A 15,321-nucleotide genomic window follows, 5' to 3' on the forward strand; every position below is an offset into this window, starting at 1 on the left:
ATTTCCGGCTTCCAAACGTAAGGACCCATTCCCTATCTTAATCTAGACATACTTCACTGTAATTAGAGGCCAAAATCATAGAAATCAAGGACCAAAAAGGAGTTTACGGCCTAAGAAGCCCCTTAGGCCGTAAACCCCTAGAAACATGCCAAAAACCTCATTTTCCCTTCCTTTAAGCTTATGGACTAATTAAGGCATATACCTAGGAGAGTTTGGACACTAAAACACAAGGAATTGAAGCTTAAAAAGGAGTTTACGGCCCAAGCTTGTGCTTAGGCCGTAAACACCCCAAAAACCACCACAAATCCTTGTTTAAAGCCCCAAAAACTCATCTAAGGTGTTTGGTAATTTAGACTTGACACTAAAGAAGGTTTAAATGCATCAAACAACATCATTTGAAGACAAAAAGAGGAGTTTACGGCCAAGGATAAGCTTGGGCCGTAAACACCCAAGTTTTTGTGTCAAACAAGTCCCAAAACTCCTCTAATGCATGTAAGGAATTTAGCTAAGGCCCTTGGATGTGTGTTGTACCATTAAACTTCCCATTTTGAGGCCAAATGAAGAGTTTACGGCCAAGGATATTCTTGGGCCGTCAACTCCCCAAATTTTCATGCCAAATTGTCCCAAAACTCATTTTAAGGCCTTCTAGGATTTATCTAAGGTGAATGAGAACATGTTGTACCATTTAAACACCCATTTTGATGGATTAAATGGAGTTTACGGCCCAAGAACAAGCCTTGGACGTAAACTCCCCAAAATGTCACAAAAATAAGAGTTTAATCCCTCCATATTGGTCCAAGACACATACCATTAAAGTAAGGAAGTGAAATAAGGCCTTAAACATACAATTTGGAGGACCACATGAGTTTACGGCCAAGCCTAGGGGGCTTACGGCCGTAAACTACCAAGGAGTGGCCTTTGGGCCGTAAACTCCAAGGGAGTGAGCTCATGGACCCTCCCGTAAATCATTCCTGGCCTTGCACCACTCCCGGGAACCCCTTCTAAGCCCTAAAACCCCGAATTGATGCTAGAATGCCTCAATACTTAAACGGAAAGCATAAAATGATTAATTTCATGTAAAATACATATTTTCATATGACATTAGGGTCCTAAAAGGTGTATAGGTCATTGTTTGGAACAAAACGCTCAACCGACACTTTTACGCGATTTACCCGATTCACCCGATTTACGCGAATTCAGGTGAGTTCGTACCCCTTTAATGAACCTTTCAAATGTTTTAAATGTTTTAGGGGGGAGATAAAAGTTGCTTATAGATGTTTATGGAAAGTTTTACTGAACGATTTTCCGCGTTACAAGGATTAATCACATGTGATTCACTATCCTTAGTTCAAATCACATGTGATTTATCACTATGCCTTATAAACAGGTTTTTACATTTTTAAAACTATTTTTGGACAGCAAGCCAGATTTTAAATGTTCTTTTGGAAAATACTTTTATTAAATCAATTTACTTATAAAATGTAACCACTCTGATATAATTATATAAGTAAGACTTGGAGGACTTAGGACCGATATCTCGCCTTATTTCCTGTTCTTGTTTGATTGTGGGCTTAGGGTAGTAGTTATCTGTCCGACTGTCGTTGATTTCTTAGTTATATAACTTGTATATTAGTATGGGATACGGATAATTCTCTTTTCACTAAAATACTAAAGTCACTAACATGTCAAGAACCATTCACACTAGGATAACTATAATAGGTATAGTTAATGTTGCTACTGCTACTACTCGCTAAAGTCACTACTCTCTACACTATAATACTCACTATTACCAGACAATACACTAGTAAGAGAATACACTATGATCAATACCAAAAGATTACTACTCTATAACAGAAGAGAAAACACTAAACAAACAATAATACACTAACCCACTACGAGATACTCTATTCGCTACCCACTACGCCCGGAGTTTTCCGGCAGGAAGACGACACTACATGTATAGATCTATACGGGGCAGACGCTATTACATCCCGACTGTTAATTTCAGTCCGCGCCGTGCAGGCCCATGATGCCACTACTTCACTATATTGTGCATGACTGGGAAGGTCATGGGATCCTCTATTATCCTCACTATTAGTAATATACAAGGAATACGCTATAACTACACTAAAATATTACACTAAACGCTAACTACACCCCGAAGTAAGTAAGTATCTATCACTAAAGGAAGCTTGCACCTCTATCAATGATTACAGGCTCAACCTATTCTATCACACTACTATTGGAGATTTGCTAATATACTTTTACGATAAACTGTTTTCAAAAAGGAAGAATGCATACTTTTAACAGATTTTCACTTACAATGTATTTTCTGGAAAATATGGGATTTTCTAGGTTCTACTACTTATGAATGTAAATGACACATTTTTTTCGCACTAATGCTTTGTATACAAAAACTCACACTAACCTCTTATGAACTCACCAGCTTTATGCTGATATTCGTTTTCAAAATAACTTGTATCTTCAGGTCAAAGATAGACAGGTACAGACGCAGCATTTTTGGAGAAGGTGGAGCACACAAGACCCATCTCTTATTTTTGATTTACTTTTGGGTGATTGTTAAACATTACAAAACACACTTGTAATTAAATTCACTATGTAAATGCAATGGTTGTATGCTTCTTGTTTTTACTATTATGCAATTGTGATGATACCGTACACTACGTCATCCACCCCAAAACGTATTCTGCCGTTATCGGTTTTGGGGTGTGACAGATTGGTATCAGAGCATTGTTTATAGTGAATCAACTATATCAACCTATAAAAGATATACGAACTATAAACACTTCGGGACTAAAACACTCTGACCAAGAATATATACTGTTAAGTATCTAAAAGATCTAACTAAGTATATATATATACACACATCACTATAAAACACCGAAGTCAGTATCATCCTAGAACAAAACGAAAGTATTAAGATTGTTGGACAGCACAATTGGGTTTAGAGACATATAGTCACATTCAGGGTGATATAGCCTGATCAACTACGTTTTCCTGAGAGTGACTAGCATGTGCCTAAGTTTGGTTGTGATGTTGCAACAAGTCTAAAAACTTACCAACAATACCATAATAACTCTACCATAAGAATACTATAGGAGTATTCTGTATCTCTAAACTATACGTATGTGTAACAAAAAGGGTCGTTACTAGTAGGACAATAGTTGCTAAGTGAATACACCACGATTACATGTGATTAGGGCGCTATAGACTCAGAATCTGCAGCCTTTGCTTCATTCCCTGTTCTTGTTTAATTGGGGGTCTGAAGTTAGGGTGGTTTATTCGAAGGACTATCTTGCTTCGATTACATGTAATTGGTATGCACTATGCAAGTATTGGGTCGACTAATAACGATTTATCCTATAATGATCTTAGAATAGTACGTCTATTAATCTTCCTTTCCCCCTTTCTCGCGTAGATAGCATGGCTGGCTTCCTGTGACAACCCTATTTTTCCCAAAAAGCATTGTAAACACTCGAAAGCTAAAAACAACGAAATTAACCTCGTAAAGGAAGTGTTCAAGTATCTAAGTTGGGATGCATCGAATATTAGATATCATGCCAAGGTTTCCAAAAACATAAAGAACGCTCAAAACCGGGTTATATTGAAGAAATTATAACCACTCGTATATTTACGACGCGACGTTAAAACATTATTTGACGTAAAAAGTAGAATCTCAATAAAATGCATTTTTTTAGCCTTAAGTATCTAAACAAAAGTCGTAGATCTCGTTGAAAGGTGAACGTACATAAAAAGATCGCCCAAATTGGACCTTGTATGAAGAAGTTACGAGTTTTCAAAGTTTCGTAACAGTAGTAGAGGGCTAAAAACTCGGATTGAAGATCGAGTGTTATTTAGCTAACGCAACCTAAACGAAAGTTGAAGATCTCCTCAGTAGTAATAAAACAATAAAAAGACAGACGAAAACCGACGTCGAATAAAGAACCTATGAATTTTTAACAAACTTTAGGAGGCCCGGCCTATTAAAAATATATCATTAAAAATAAAGTCGAAACTAGCCGACGGAGTCTAAAGGAAAGTTGTAGAGCATAATCTCACCTACGCGTGGATATAAAGAACGTGAAAAACGGAGATCGTACGCGAAAGTTACGGAATTTAGAAGTCGGAAGCAGGGATTACGCCCCGCGTACTCTGGGAGTACGCCCCGCGTACTAGACCCAGAGTCGAGTCCCATCGGCCCGCCCAAGCTACGCTTAGCTAGCCAGGAGTCGTAAGCCATGACGCCATATTACGCCCAGCGTAACGACGTACGCGCCGCGTACGTGAGTACGCCCAGCGTACTCCAAAATTACGCCCCGCGTACTCACTCTTCCAGCACTATAAATAGATGGCATGAGCTCGAGTCTTTGCACACCTTTCTCAATTCTTCAGTCACTCTCACACCCTTCCAAGCACCAGAGGCCATTCCCTCACCTCGGTTTCCGCACTCGAGCCCCCGACGGAAGATTTACGCTGCAGAGATCCCCGAAGAGCCCGACGACGCAACCATCCGCGGACGAAGTTCTGCTCAACCCTAGCCTCTCTCTTCGAAACGAGTGAGTTCATACCCCTACTTTTCAATTGTTTTCATGTTTTAGGGGGGGAATACAAGTAAATTACAAATCAAAGTATTATTTTTATAATATCGTTCTTATAGAGTGTTGATACAAAAATAACTTTATGTTTTAAAGGGATATTATATCACCAAGTTGTTATTACCAAATGGGAACATACTTTTGACAAACTATAATGAGCATAGTATTCAAGTGATTCATACATTTTTACATATACATCTCGACAAATGAAATGCTTTCAAAAGAAGTACAGTCTTTCATCATCGTAAATCTGTTTATACCTAGTAATGTGAGACAGCTTCACGTACGTTCGAGTATGCATTATTAAGTCCTGTATTATATACCATAATCCCTTGTAGGGGGAGCGTGATACTTGTGTATAGATCTATACGGGATTGACAATCCCACACCTAAGCTGTTAGCTACAGCTAGGCCGGCAAGCCTGGGGTGACAAATGTCATAACAGTTCCAACGCCTGAAGAACGTTGTTACAGGCTATCATTGTCAATAGCATGGTTATAAAACTCACATAAAAGTATAAAAACAAGTTAGATTTACGAGATTCATACATGCATTTCAGTTTTCCATTTTATTGTCAATACAAATGTTATCACTATTATTCAAGCATGGAAAACACTAATGCACTCCAACACGGGAAACTTTTCAAATCATATATAGAAAATATTGGATTTTCTGAAAACCTCGTTCATCGCTTTACTATCAAAAAGGACATACTTTTCAATGCAAAACACTTATGAACTCACCAACTTAATTGTTGACACTTTTTCGAAACCACTTGTATTTCTCAGGGAATCAGTAATACAGGTAACTACCAGCTTTTGGAGAAGGAAACACTAAAGATGTTTTATTATTGAACATTTATCATCTCATTGTAATATTCTTTTGCTATTATGTATAACGCAACAACATACGTTTTCATTATATATGTGATGGTTGTGTTACTTTCTTTACAATATTCAATGGTTGTGATACTACGTGAAGTCATCCACCCCCGAATGTTTCCGCCATTCTGGTTTGGGGGTGTGACACTTCCACCTACCCGGCGATCCGTACTTTCCGAACCAGGGCAATGCAGACGACGATCACCCTATTCCTTTGGATGATCAGCATGCTGAAGGCTTCTTGGATAGCTCGAGCTCCGAGCCAGAAGTCAACAACCAACCTCCTGAAGCCCCGAACCCTAACCCCCGACCGGCATTTCAGGGCCCCACTCCTATGTGGGCAATATCCTTGCATCGATGGAGCGAGGAGTAGGGTCAGCCCTTGCCTTACAATGGAGACCGAAGCTTCTACAACATAAGCGAACGAGGATCAGCGGATCGAGTTCTGCCCATCATGATCCGAAGGATTGCCAGGAATGTTGAGCAAAGTCAAGCTGCTATTGGTCGAGTTGTAGAAGTGGATGCCAACTCAACCCTCAACACTGTTCGCATCCGCCAACTCGAAGAAGTCGTGGACAGGACAAGGAGGACCAACGAGGCTCTGCAGCATCAGCTGGCTGCATCCCGAGCTGAAGTTAGGGAACTCCGAACACGCCAAAGGACTCATGATCGACACCTTCAAGAAGTTATGCGTCAACTAGCGGATCTGAGGATTCGCCCAACAAGCAACCGATGCCAGTAGAAGACATCTAGTTACCTCACTCTTTTGCTTAAAGGACTAGCCTTTTTATCTCTATGTTCCGTAGGTCTCTTGTCTGTAAACATTCCTAGTTTAAAAGTACTCTAGTTGAACCTCTAAACTGCCAACATTTTCTCTATGGTATGATGTAAGACCTACTGCTAGGTCAATTTTCATGAACTTGTGTTGCATCATTAATACCAGTATATTGGCAGTTGATCTCTCTCTTGCTATGACTCTCATACTGGTCTTGGATTACGTCGGTTTAATCCATGAAACACTCTATTCATATTCGTAATAGGCTCTTACTATTGCTATCATTTCTATGGTTTTTCCAGTGAAGGATGCCTCCTCGAAAGCGTCCAAACTGAGGAAGACCCGCTACTCAAACCCCTCCTCCACCACCTCCTCCCCCGCAGTTCGATCCGGTGTTGTTCCAAACGGCTGTGACTGCGGCTGTAACAGCAGCCATGGACCAAATGAACTCGGGTGATGCGAGCGGTGGGAATTCTAGATTTGGTGAAGTCCACCAACGAGTGCAGGGATGCACTTATAAGGACTTCATGAATTGTAAACCTGCTTTCTTTGATGGTACCGAAGGGATTCTGGCATTGTCCCAATGGTTCGAAAGAACCGAAGCTGTATTCGAGATGTGCTCTTGTCCCGAAGAGAGCAAAATCAAGTTCGCTACTGCTACCCTCACTAACAGGGCCTTGTCATGGTGGAACGGCAATGTCAGTGCACTCTCCTTGGTCACAGCCAATGCCATGGGCTGGGACGCTCTAAAAGATCTTATGAGAGGAGAGTACTGCCCTAGGGGTGAAGTTCAGAAGCTTGAGGAAGAACTTTGGAACCTCAAGATGAAGGGGACCGACCTAACGGCTTATACGGCCAGGTTTTGCGACTTGGCGGCTATGTGTCCCAACATGATCCCCTCTGAAAGCAAGAAGATTGAGCAATACATCTGGGGTTTAGTGCCCCCGTATCGAGGAAATGTTCTGGCTTCACGCCCTACCACTTTTCACAGCGCCAAGGAATTGGCCCAGAGTCTGATCAACCACGAAATCTCCTCCACTCCAGCAACAACAACCACAACAACCACTGCACCATCCGGGTCATCTGACAGAAAAAGGAAACGATGGGATAAGAAGAAAGGCCGGAAAACTCAAACCGCCTCCAAGGACTAGCAAATTGTGGCGGTCCATGCTGCCACCACCCCAGCCACACCAGCTGCTCCAGCCCCGCCAAAGGCTTACAGTGGAAACTTGCCTAAGTGTCCCAAGTGCCCTTTCCATCACAACGGCCCTTGCCGTGAATTGCAGTGTTCCAACTGCGGCCGAAAGGGCCATACTGTCCGATTTTGCAAGGCCCCTCCCAAACCTATCACACAGGTTCCTGGTACAGGAGTGACCCCAACTTGTTATGGCTGCGATGAAGCGGGCCATTTTAAGAAGAACTGTCCGAAGGCTGCAAATGCTGGGGGAACTGGAAGGTTACTCGCCATCGGTCACAATGAAGCGGTAGCTGATCCCACGGTGGTCACGGGTACGTTTCTTCTCAACAACTCTTATGCCTGTGTCTTATTCGATAGTGGTGCAGAAAGAAGCTTCATAAATCAAAACTTTAAACACTTACTCCAACAAACCCCTCAACCACTAAAAGAAACATTCGTTGGAGAAATGGCTAATGGGAAGACAGAAAGCTCTAATGAAATCTATATAGGTTGTACTATCACGTTAGATGATCACCCCTTTTTAATCGATCTTATACCAGTCTCAATTAAAAACTTCGATATCATTGTTGGTATGGATTGGTTAAGTCTTCACTACGCCGATATCCTATGCTCCGACAAAGCCATTCGCCTGAACCTTCCGAATCGCGAAACCCTATTGATATACGGAGATAAGCCAAGTACAAGCCTTCGTATCATCTCTAGTATCCAAGCTCAGAAATATTTGCGCAAGGAATATCGCGCCTTTCTTGCTCACGTTGTCGACACTAACCAGAAATCGAAAGATCCAAAAGACATTCCTGTAGTATGCGATTTTCCTGATGTCTTCCCGGAGGATCTTCCAGGTCTACCTCCCAAACGACAAGTTAAATTCAGAATCGACCTAATCCCAGGAGCTACCCCCATAGCTAAGTCGCCCTACCGTCTAGCGCCCGCTGAAATGCAAGAACTATCCGGTCAACTCAACGAACTGCTCAGCAAGGGCTTTATAAGACCGAGCTTCTCACCTTGGGGAGCTCCGGTCTTGTTCGTGAAGAAAAAGGATGGATCGTTTCGGATGTGCATCGATTATAGGGAACTCAATAAACTCACGATCAAAAATCACTATCCTCTCCCTCGTATCGACGATCTATTCGACCAACTCCAAGGAGCAAGTTACTTCTCCAAGATTGATCTTAGATCAGGGTATCATCAGTTACGGGTGCTTGAGGAAGATGTGCCAAAGACAGCCTTCCGAACCCGCTACGGGCATTTTGAGTTCGTAGTGATGCCCTTTGGACTGACTAACGCCCCCGCAGTATTCATGGATTTGATGAATAGGGTATGTCGTCCATATCTAGATCAGTTCGTTATCGTCTTTATTGATGACATACTCGTCTACTCTCGGAGCGAGGGAGAGCACGGAAATCATTTACGATTAGTCCTGGAAACCCTGCGATCCGAGAAGTTGTATGCGAAGTTCTCTAAGTGCGAGTTTTGGATCCGAAGAGTTGAATTCTTAGGGCACGTGGTCAGTGAAGACGGAATCCACGTGGACCCCTCCAAAATTAAAGCTATTGAGAACTGGTCAGCACCAAATACGCCTACAGAAATCCGTCAATTTCTAGGCCTCGCTGGCTACTACCATAGATTCATCCAAAATTTCCATCGAATTGCGAAGCCTCTCACTATGCTAACTCAGAAGGGTGTATCATTCGACTGGGAAGAGAAACAGGAGAAGGAATTTCAGACCCTGAAGCGAGCCCTATGCACCGCACCGGTATTATCCCTTCCCGAAGGGACAGAATATTTCGTCGTATACTGTGATGCATCCAATCAGGGGCTCGGTTGTGTCTTGATGCAACGAGGCAAGGTTATCGCCTATGCCTCGAGACAGCTAAAGAACCATGAAGTGAACTACACTACTCACGACCTCGAGTTAAGAGCGGTCGTCTTCGCACTAAAAATCTGGAGACACTACTTGTATGGGACGAAGAGTGTGGTGTACATTGATCATAAAAGCCTCCAACATATACTGAACCAAAAAGAACTCAACATGAGACAGTGTCGATGGGTCGAGCTACTTAACGATTACGACTGTGAAATTAGGTATCATCCGGGGAAAGCCAACGTGGTAGCTGACGCCCTGAGTAGAAAGGAATATTCCGGTCGAAGGACAAAGTCGTTGACAATGACTATCCATTCGCATCTATCCACACAGATCAAAGAGGCTCAGCTAGAAGCCTTAAAGCCCGAGAACGTGATGGGAGAATCCCTGCGCGGAATGGATAAAAATCTGGAGGTTAGGGTGAATGAGCCTACTACTTCATGGACCGAATCTGGACTCCACGCCATGGAGGTTTCAGAGACTTGGTGATGAGGGAAGCACACAACACTCATTACTCCGTTCACCCGGGTTCAGATAAGATGTATCTGGATCTCAAAAAGCTATACTGGTGGCCGAACATGAAAGCGGAGATCGCTACCTTTGTAAGTAAGTGCCTTACTTGCGCGAAGGTCAAAGTCAAATATCAAAAGCCATCAGGACTCCTCCAACAACCGGAGGTACCAGAATGGAAGTGGGAGCGAATCACAATGGACTTTATCACCAAGCTGCCCAAGACAGCAGGTGGATTAGATACCATTTGGGTCATCGTTGATAGGTTGACCAAGTCTGCACACTTTCTACCCATCAAGGAGACGGACAAGATGGAGAAGCTCACCAGAACATATATAAAAGAAATAGTACGACTGCATGGCGTCCCTATATATATTATATCAGACAGAGATAGTAGATTCACCTCTAGATTTTGGCAATCATTGCAAAAGGCACTAGGGACGAGGCTGGACATGAGTATAGCCTACCATCCGCAGATTGACGAACAAAGTGAGAGGACGATCCAAACCTTAGAAGACATGCTGCGAGCTTGTGTGATCGACTTCGGGAAATCGTGGGATACACACTTGCCTCTTGTGGAGTTTTCCTACAACAATAGTTATCATACGAGCATCAAGGCAGCTCCATTCGAATCCCTCTACGGCCGGAAGTGCAGATCCCCTTTGTGCTGGGCTGAGGTGGGAGACACTCAGTTAGCTAAAGGACGAGTTCCTGACAGCGCCCGCACTGGTCCGGAGATCATTCGAGAGACGACCGAGAAGATTGTGCAGATACGTGAACGACTAAAAGCCGCTAGGGATCGGCAGAAAAGCTACGCCGACAAACGAAGAAAACCCTTGGAATTCCAGGTGGGAGATCGAGTCCTTTTGAAGGTCTTGCCCTGGAAAGGCACGATACGCTTCAGAAAGCGTGGAAAATAAAACCCAAGGTACATAGGGCCTTTTGAGATTCTTGCTAGAATCGGCCCTGTAGCTTACAAACTAAACTTACCCCGCGAGCTAAGTAACATACATCCTACCTTCCACGTCTCAAACTTGAAGAAATGTATGTCTGACGAGACTCTCGTGATTCCCCTCGATGAGATCGAGATCAATGAGAGCCTCAACTTCGTGGAAGAGCCTGCGGAGATTTTGGATCGGGAAGTAAAACGGATGAAACAAAGCCGCATCCCAATTGTGAAAGTTCGGTGGAACGCCAAGCGGGGACCAGAATTCACTTGGGAGCGCGAGGATCAAATGAAACTCAAATATCCTCATCTCTTTGCTTAGTAGTATTGTAATAACTTATCTGTTTGAATTCTAAATTTCGGGACGAAATTCCCCTAACGGGGGAATGATGTGACAACCCCAAATCTATTCCCGTTACAAATCCCATCTTCACTAACGGAAATGCGTCACTATACATTATTTTCTGTAATATGTGGAATCGTCAATAACCGAATATCTAGTTATTTGCATGTCTTGATATTATCATAACTAAATATAACTTGTATGTGTTAACCCCGTTTAACCTAATAGAGTTATATTACTTTTTCAACCACTTCACCCGGGTAAAAAGTTTTAACTTTGTTAAACTTTAAGCATCGGGTAGTCGTGTATCGGGTACGATACCCGAGGCATATGAAATGAGTGTAAACAACATTTGAACACTCTTTTACCACACATTCACTCTCTCTCACTACTTTCTCTCTCTAGACCCGAAATCGACCCCAAATCCGCGAATTTCCGGCTTCCAAACGTAAGGACCCATTCCCTATCTTAATCTAGACAGTACTTCACTGTAATAAGAGGCCAAAATCATAGAAATCAAGGACCAAAAAGGAGTTTACGGCCTAAGAAGCCCCTTAGGCCGTAAACCCCTAGAAACATGCCAAAAACCTCATTTTCCCTTCCTTTAAGCTTATGGACTAATTAAGGCATATACCTAGGAGAGTTTGGACACTAAAACACAAGGAATTGAAGCTTAAAAAGGAGTTTACGGCCCAAGCTTGTGCTTAGGCCGTAAACACCCCAAAAACCCCCACAAATCCTTGTTTAAAGCCCCAAAAACTCATCTAAGGTGTTTGGTAATTTAGACTTGACACTAAAGAAGGTTTAAATGCATCAAACAACATCATTTGAAGACAAAAAGAGGAGTTTATGGTCAAGGATAAGCTTGGGCCGTAAACACCCAAGTTTTTGTGTCAAACAAGTCCCAAAACTCCTCTAATGCATGTAAGGAATTTAGCTAAGGCCCTTGGATGTGTGTTGTACCATTAAACTTCCCATTTTGAGGCCAAATGAAGAGTTTAAGGCCAAGGATATTCTTGGGCCGTCAACTCCCCAAATTTTCATGCCAAATTGTCCCAAAACTCATTTTAAGGCCTTCTAGGATTTATCTAAGGTGAATGAGAACATGTTGTACCATTTAAACACCCATTTTGATGGATTAAATGGAGTTTACGGCCCAAGAACAAGCCTTGGACGTAAACTCCCCAAAATGTCACAAAAATAAGAGTTTAATCCCTCCATATTGGTCCAAGACACATACCATTAAAGTAAGGAAGTGAAATAAGGCCTTAAACATACAATTTGGAGGACCACATGAGTTTACGGCCAAGCCTAGGGGGCTTACGGCCGTAAACTACCAAGGAGTGGCCTTTGGGCCGTAAACTCCAAGGGAGTGAGCTCATGGACCCTCCCGTAAATCATTCGTGGCCTTGCACCACTCCCGGGAACCCCTTCTAGGCCCTAAAACCCCGAATTGATGCTAGAATGCCTCAATACTTAAACGGAAAGCATAAAATGATTAATTTCTTGTAAAATACATATTTTCATATGACATTAGGGTCCTAAAAGGTGTACAGGTCATTGTTTGGAACAAAACGCTCAACCGACACTTTTACCCGATTTACCTGATTCACCCGATTTACGCGAATTCAGGTGAGTTCGTACCCCTTTAATGAACCTTTCAAATGTTTTAAATGTTTTAGGGGGGAGATACAAGTTGCTTATAGATGTTTATGGAAAGTTTTACAGAACGATTTTCCGCGTTACAAGGATTAATCACATGTGATTCACTATCCTTAGTTCAAATCACATGTGATTTATCACTATGCCTTATAAACAGGTTTTTACATTTTTAAAACTATTTTTGGACAGCAAGCCAGATTTTAAATGTTCTTTTGGAAAATACTTTTATTAAATCAATTTACTTATAAAATGTAACCACTCTGATATAATTATATAAGTAAGACTTGGAGGACTTAGGACCGATATCTCGCCTTATTTCCTGTTCTTGTTTGATTGTGGGCTTAGGGTAGTAGTTATCTGTCCGACTGTCGTTGATTTCTTAGTTATATAACTTGTATATTAGTATGGGATACGGATAATTCTCTTTTCACTAAAATACTAAAGTCACTAACATGTCAAGAACCATTCACACTAGGATAACTATAATAGGTATAGTTAATGTTGCTACTGCTACTACTCGCTAAAGTCACTACTCTCTACACTATAATACTCACTATTACCAGACAATACACTAGTAAGAGAATACACTATGATCAATACTAAAAGATTACTACTCTATAACAGAAGAGAAAACACTAAACAAACAATAATACACTAACCCACTACGAGATACTCTATTCGCTACCCACTACGCCCGGAGTTTTCCGGCAGGAAGACGACACTACATGTATAGATCTATACGGGGCAGACGCTATTACATCCCGACTGTTAATTTCAGTCCGCGCCGTGCAGGCCCATGATGCCACTACTTCACTATATTGTGCATGACTGGGAAGGTCATGGGATCCTCTATTATCCTCACTATTAGTAATATACAAGGAATACGCTATAACTACACTAAAATATTACACTAAACGCTAACTACACCCCGAAGTAAGTAAGTATCTATCACTAAAGGAAGCTTGCACCTCTATCAATGATTACAGGCTCAACCTATTCTATCACACTACTATTGGAGATTTGCTAATATACTTTTACGATAAACTGTTTTCAAAAAGGAAGAATGCATACTTTTAACAGATTTTCACTTACAATGTATTTTCTGGAAAATATGGGATTTTCTAGGTTCTACTACTTATGAATGTAAATGACACATTTTTTTCGCACTAATTCTTTGTATACAAAAACTCACACTAAACTCTTATGAACTCACCAGCTTTATGCTGATATTCGTTTTCAAAATAACTTGTATCTTCAGGTCAAAGATAGACAGGTACAGACGCAGCATTTTTGGAGAAGGTGGAGCACACAAGACCCATCTCTTATTTTTGATTTACTTTTGGGTGATTGTTAAACATTACAAAACACACTTGTAATTAAATTCACTATGTAAATGCAATGGTTGTATGTTTCTTGTTTTTACTATTATGCAATTGTGATGATACCATACACTACGTCATCCACCCCGAAACGTATTCTGCCGTTATCGGTTTTGGGGTGTTACAAACTCGAATGTCTGAGTTGGTCCTTTTCTTTGGACCATTTCTAGAAGACCCAAAATTGGACTTCTTCTTCCAGTTAGCTTTGGGAGCAGCCTTTCTCTTCTTCCCTTTGCCTTTACCAATGGCAAGAACAGGAGCATTACCAGAAGGGTTGGATTCTTTCCCTTCGTTTCTGACTCAGCAATCTGTAGCAAGTTGTGGAGTTGGGCCAACGTGGTTTCTGTGTTGTTTAAATGATAAGACAATATGAAATGATCATAAAAACTTGGCAAGGAGTTCAAGATCATGTCAATGGCGAACTCCTCGTCAAAATGCACATTGAGCCTAATAATGTGTTCCATGTATCTTTGCATTCTCTGCACATGGTTGCAAACAGACTCTCCCTCTTTCATCTTGCAAGCCATGAAGGACTTGACCACTTCATATTTCTCTTGACGAGCTCTTATGTGGTACTTTTCCTCAAGGTCATTGTTCATCTCATATGGCCAGTAGTCCTCATAGAACCTCTGCAACTCAGGAGCCATTGTAGCGACCATGATGCAAGAAACTTTTGTTGCATCATCGTAGTCTTTCTTATAGGAGGCTATTGGCTTCATCAATTTCAATGATTTTTTCTTCAAGGGCATATTCTTTTCCATGGAATCAAAAAGCCATTTTGATGTTGTGCAAACAATCATTGTAGTTGGTGCCATTAAATATCACCTTGGACACGATAGAGAGTAGGGAGAAACCCGAGTGGTGGGTAGATGATGAAGGAGCAGAAGCATCAGGAGTAGACATCTATAGAGAAAAAGAAATAGTTTTAATTAAATGACAATAATCCTTAATATTTTAACCCAAAATAAATAATTAAGTTTAGGATTCAAAATAACAATTCACAACCAAGAAGAGGGATGCCGTAATTTTATCGTGAATTTATAAAGGTAGGTAAAAGCAATTTACCAAATTCGAACTATGAAATTCCTAGATCTTTTAAGATTCATTGAATCTATCAATGACATGTTTAATCTCCAATTATGCTCTT

At 41.5% G+C, this 15,321-nt stretch overlaps 1 protein-coding gene across 1 annotated transcript; it reads right to left on the reverse strand.

The window, feature by feature from the left end:
* Positions 1–14,278: 14,278 nt before the first annotated feature.
* On the reverse strand, positions 14,279–14,989 carry LOC111881525 (uncharacterized). The gene has a single exon (XM_023877911.1). It carries the CDS (start codon positions 14,987–14,989, stop codon positions 14,279–14,281), a length of 711 nt encoding a protein of 236 aa, XP_023733679.1.
* Positions 14,990–15,321: the final 332 nt, after the last annotated feature.

This window comes from Lactuca sativa, chromosome 3 (genome assembly GCF_002870075.4).
Source record: "Lactuca sativa cultivar Salinas chromosome 3, Lsat_Salinas_v11, whole genome shotgun sequence".
NCBI lineage: Eukaryota > Viridiplantae > Streptophyta > Magnoliopsida > Asterales > Asteraceae > Lactuca > Lactuca sativa.

Bases quoted from the DNA above. Each gene is read 5' to 3' on its own strand.
- LOC111881525 (XM_023877911.1), bottom strand. From the start codon at position 14,989: ATGGCACCAACTACAATGATTGTTTGCACAACATCAAAATGGCTTTTT.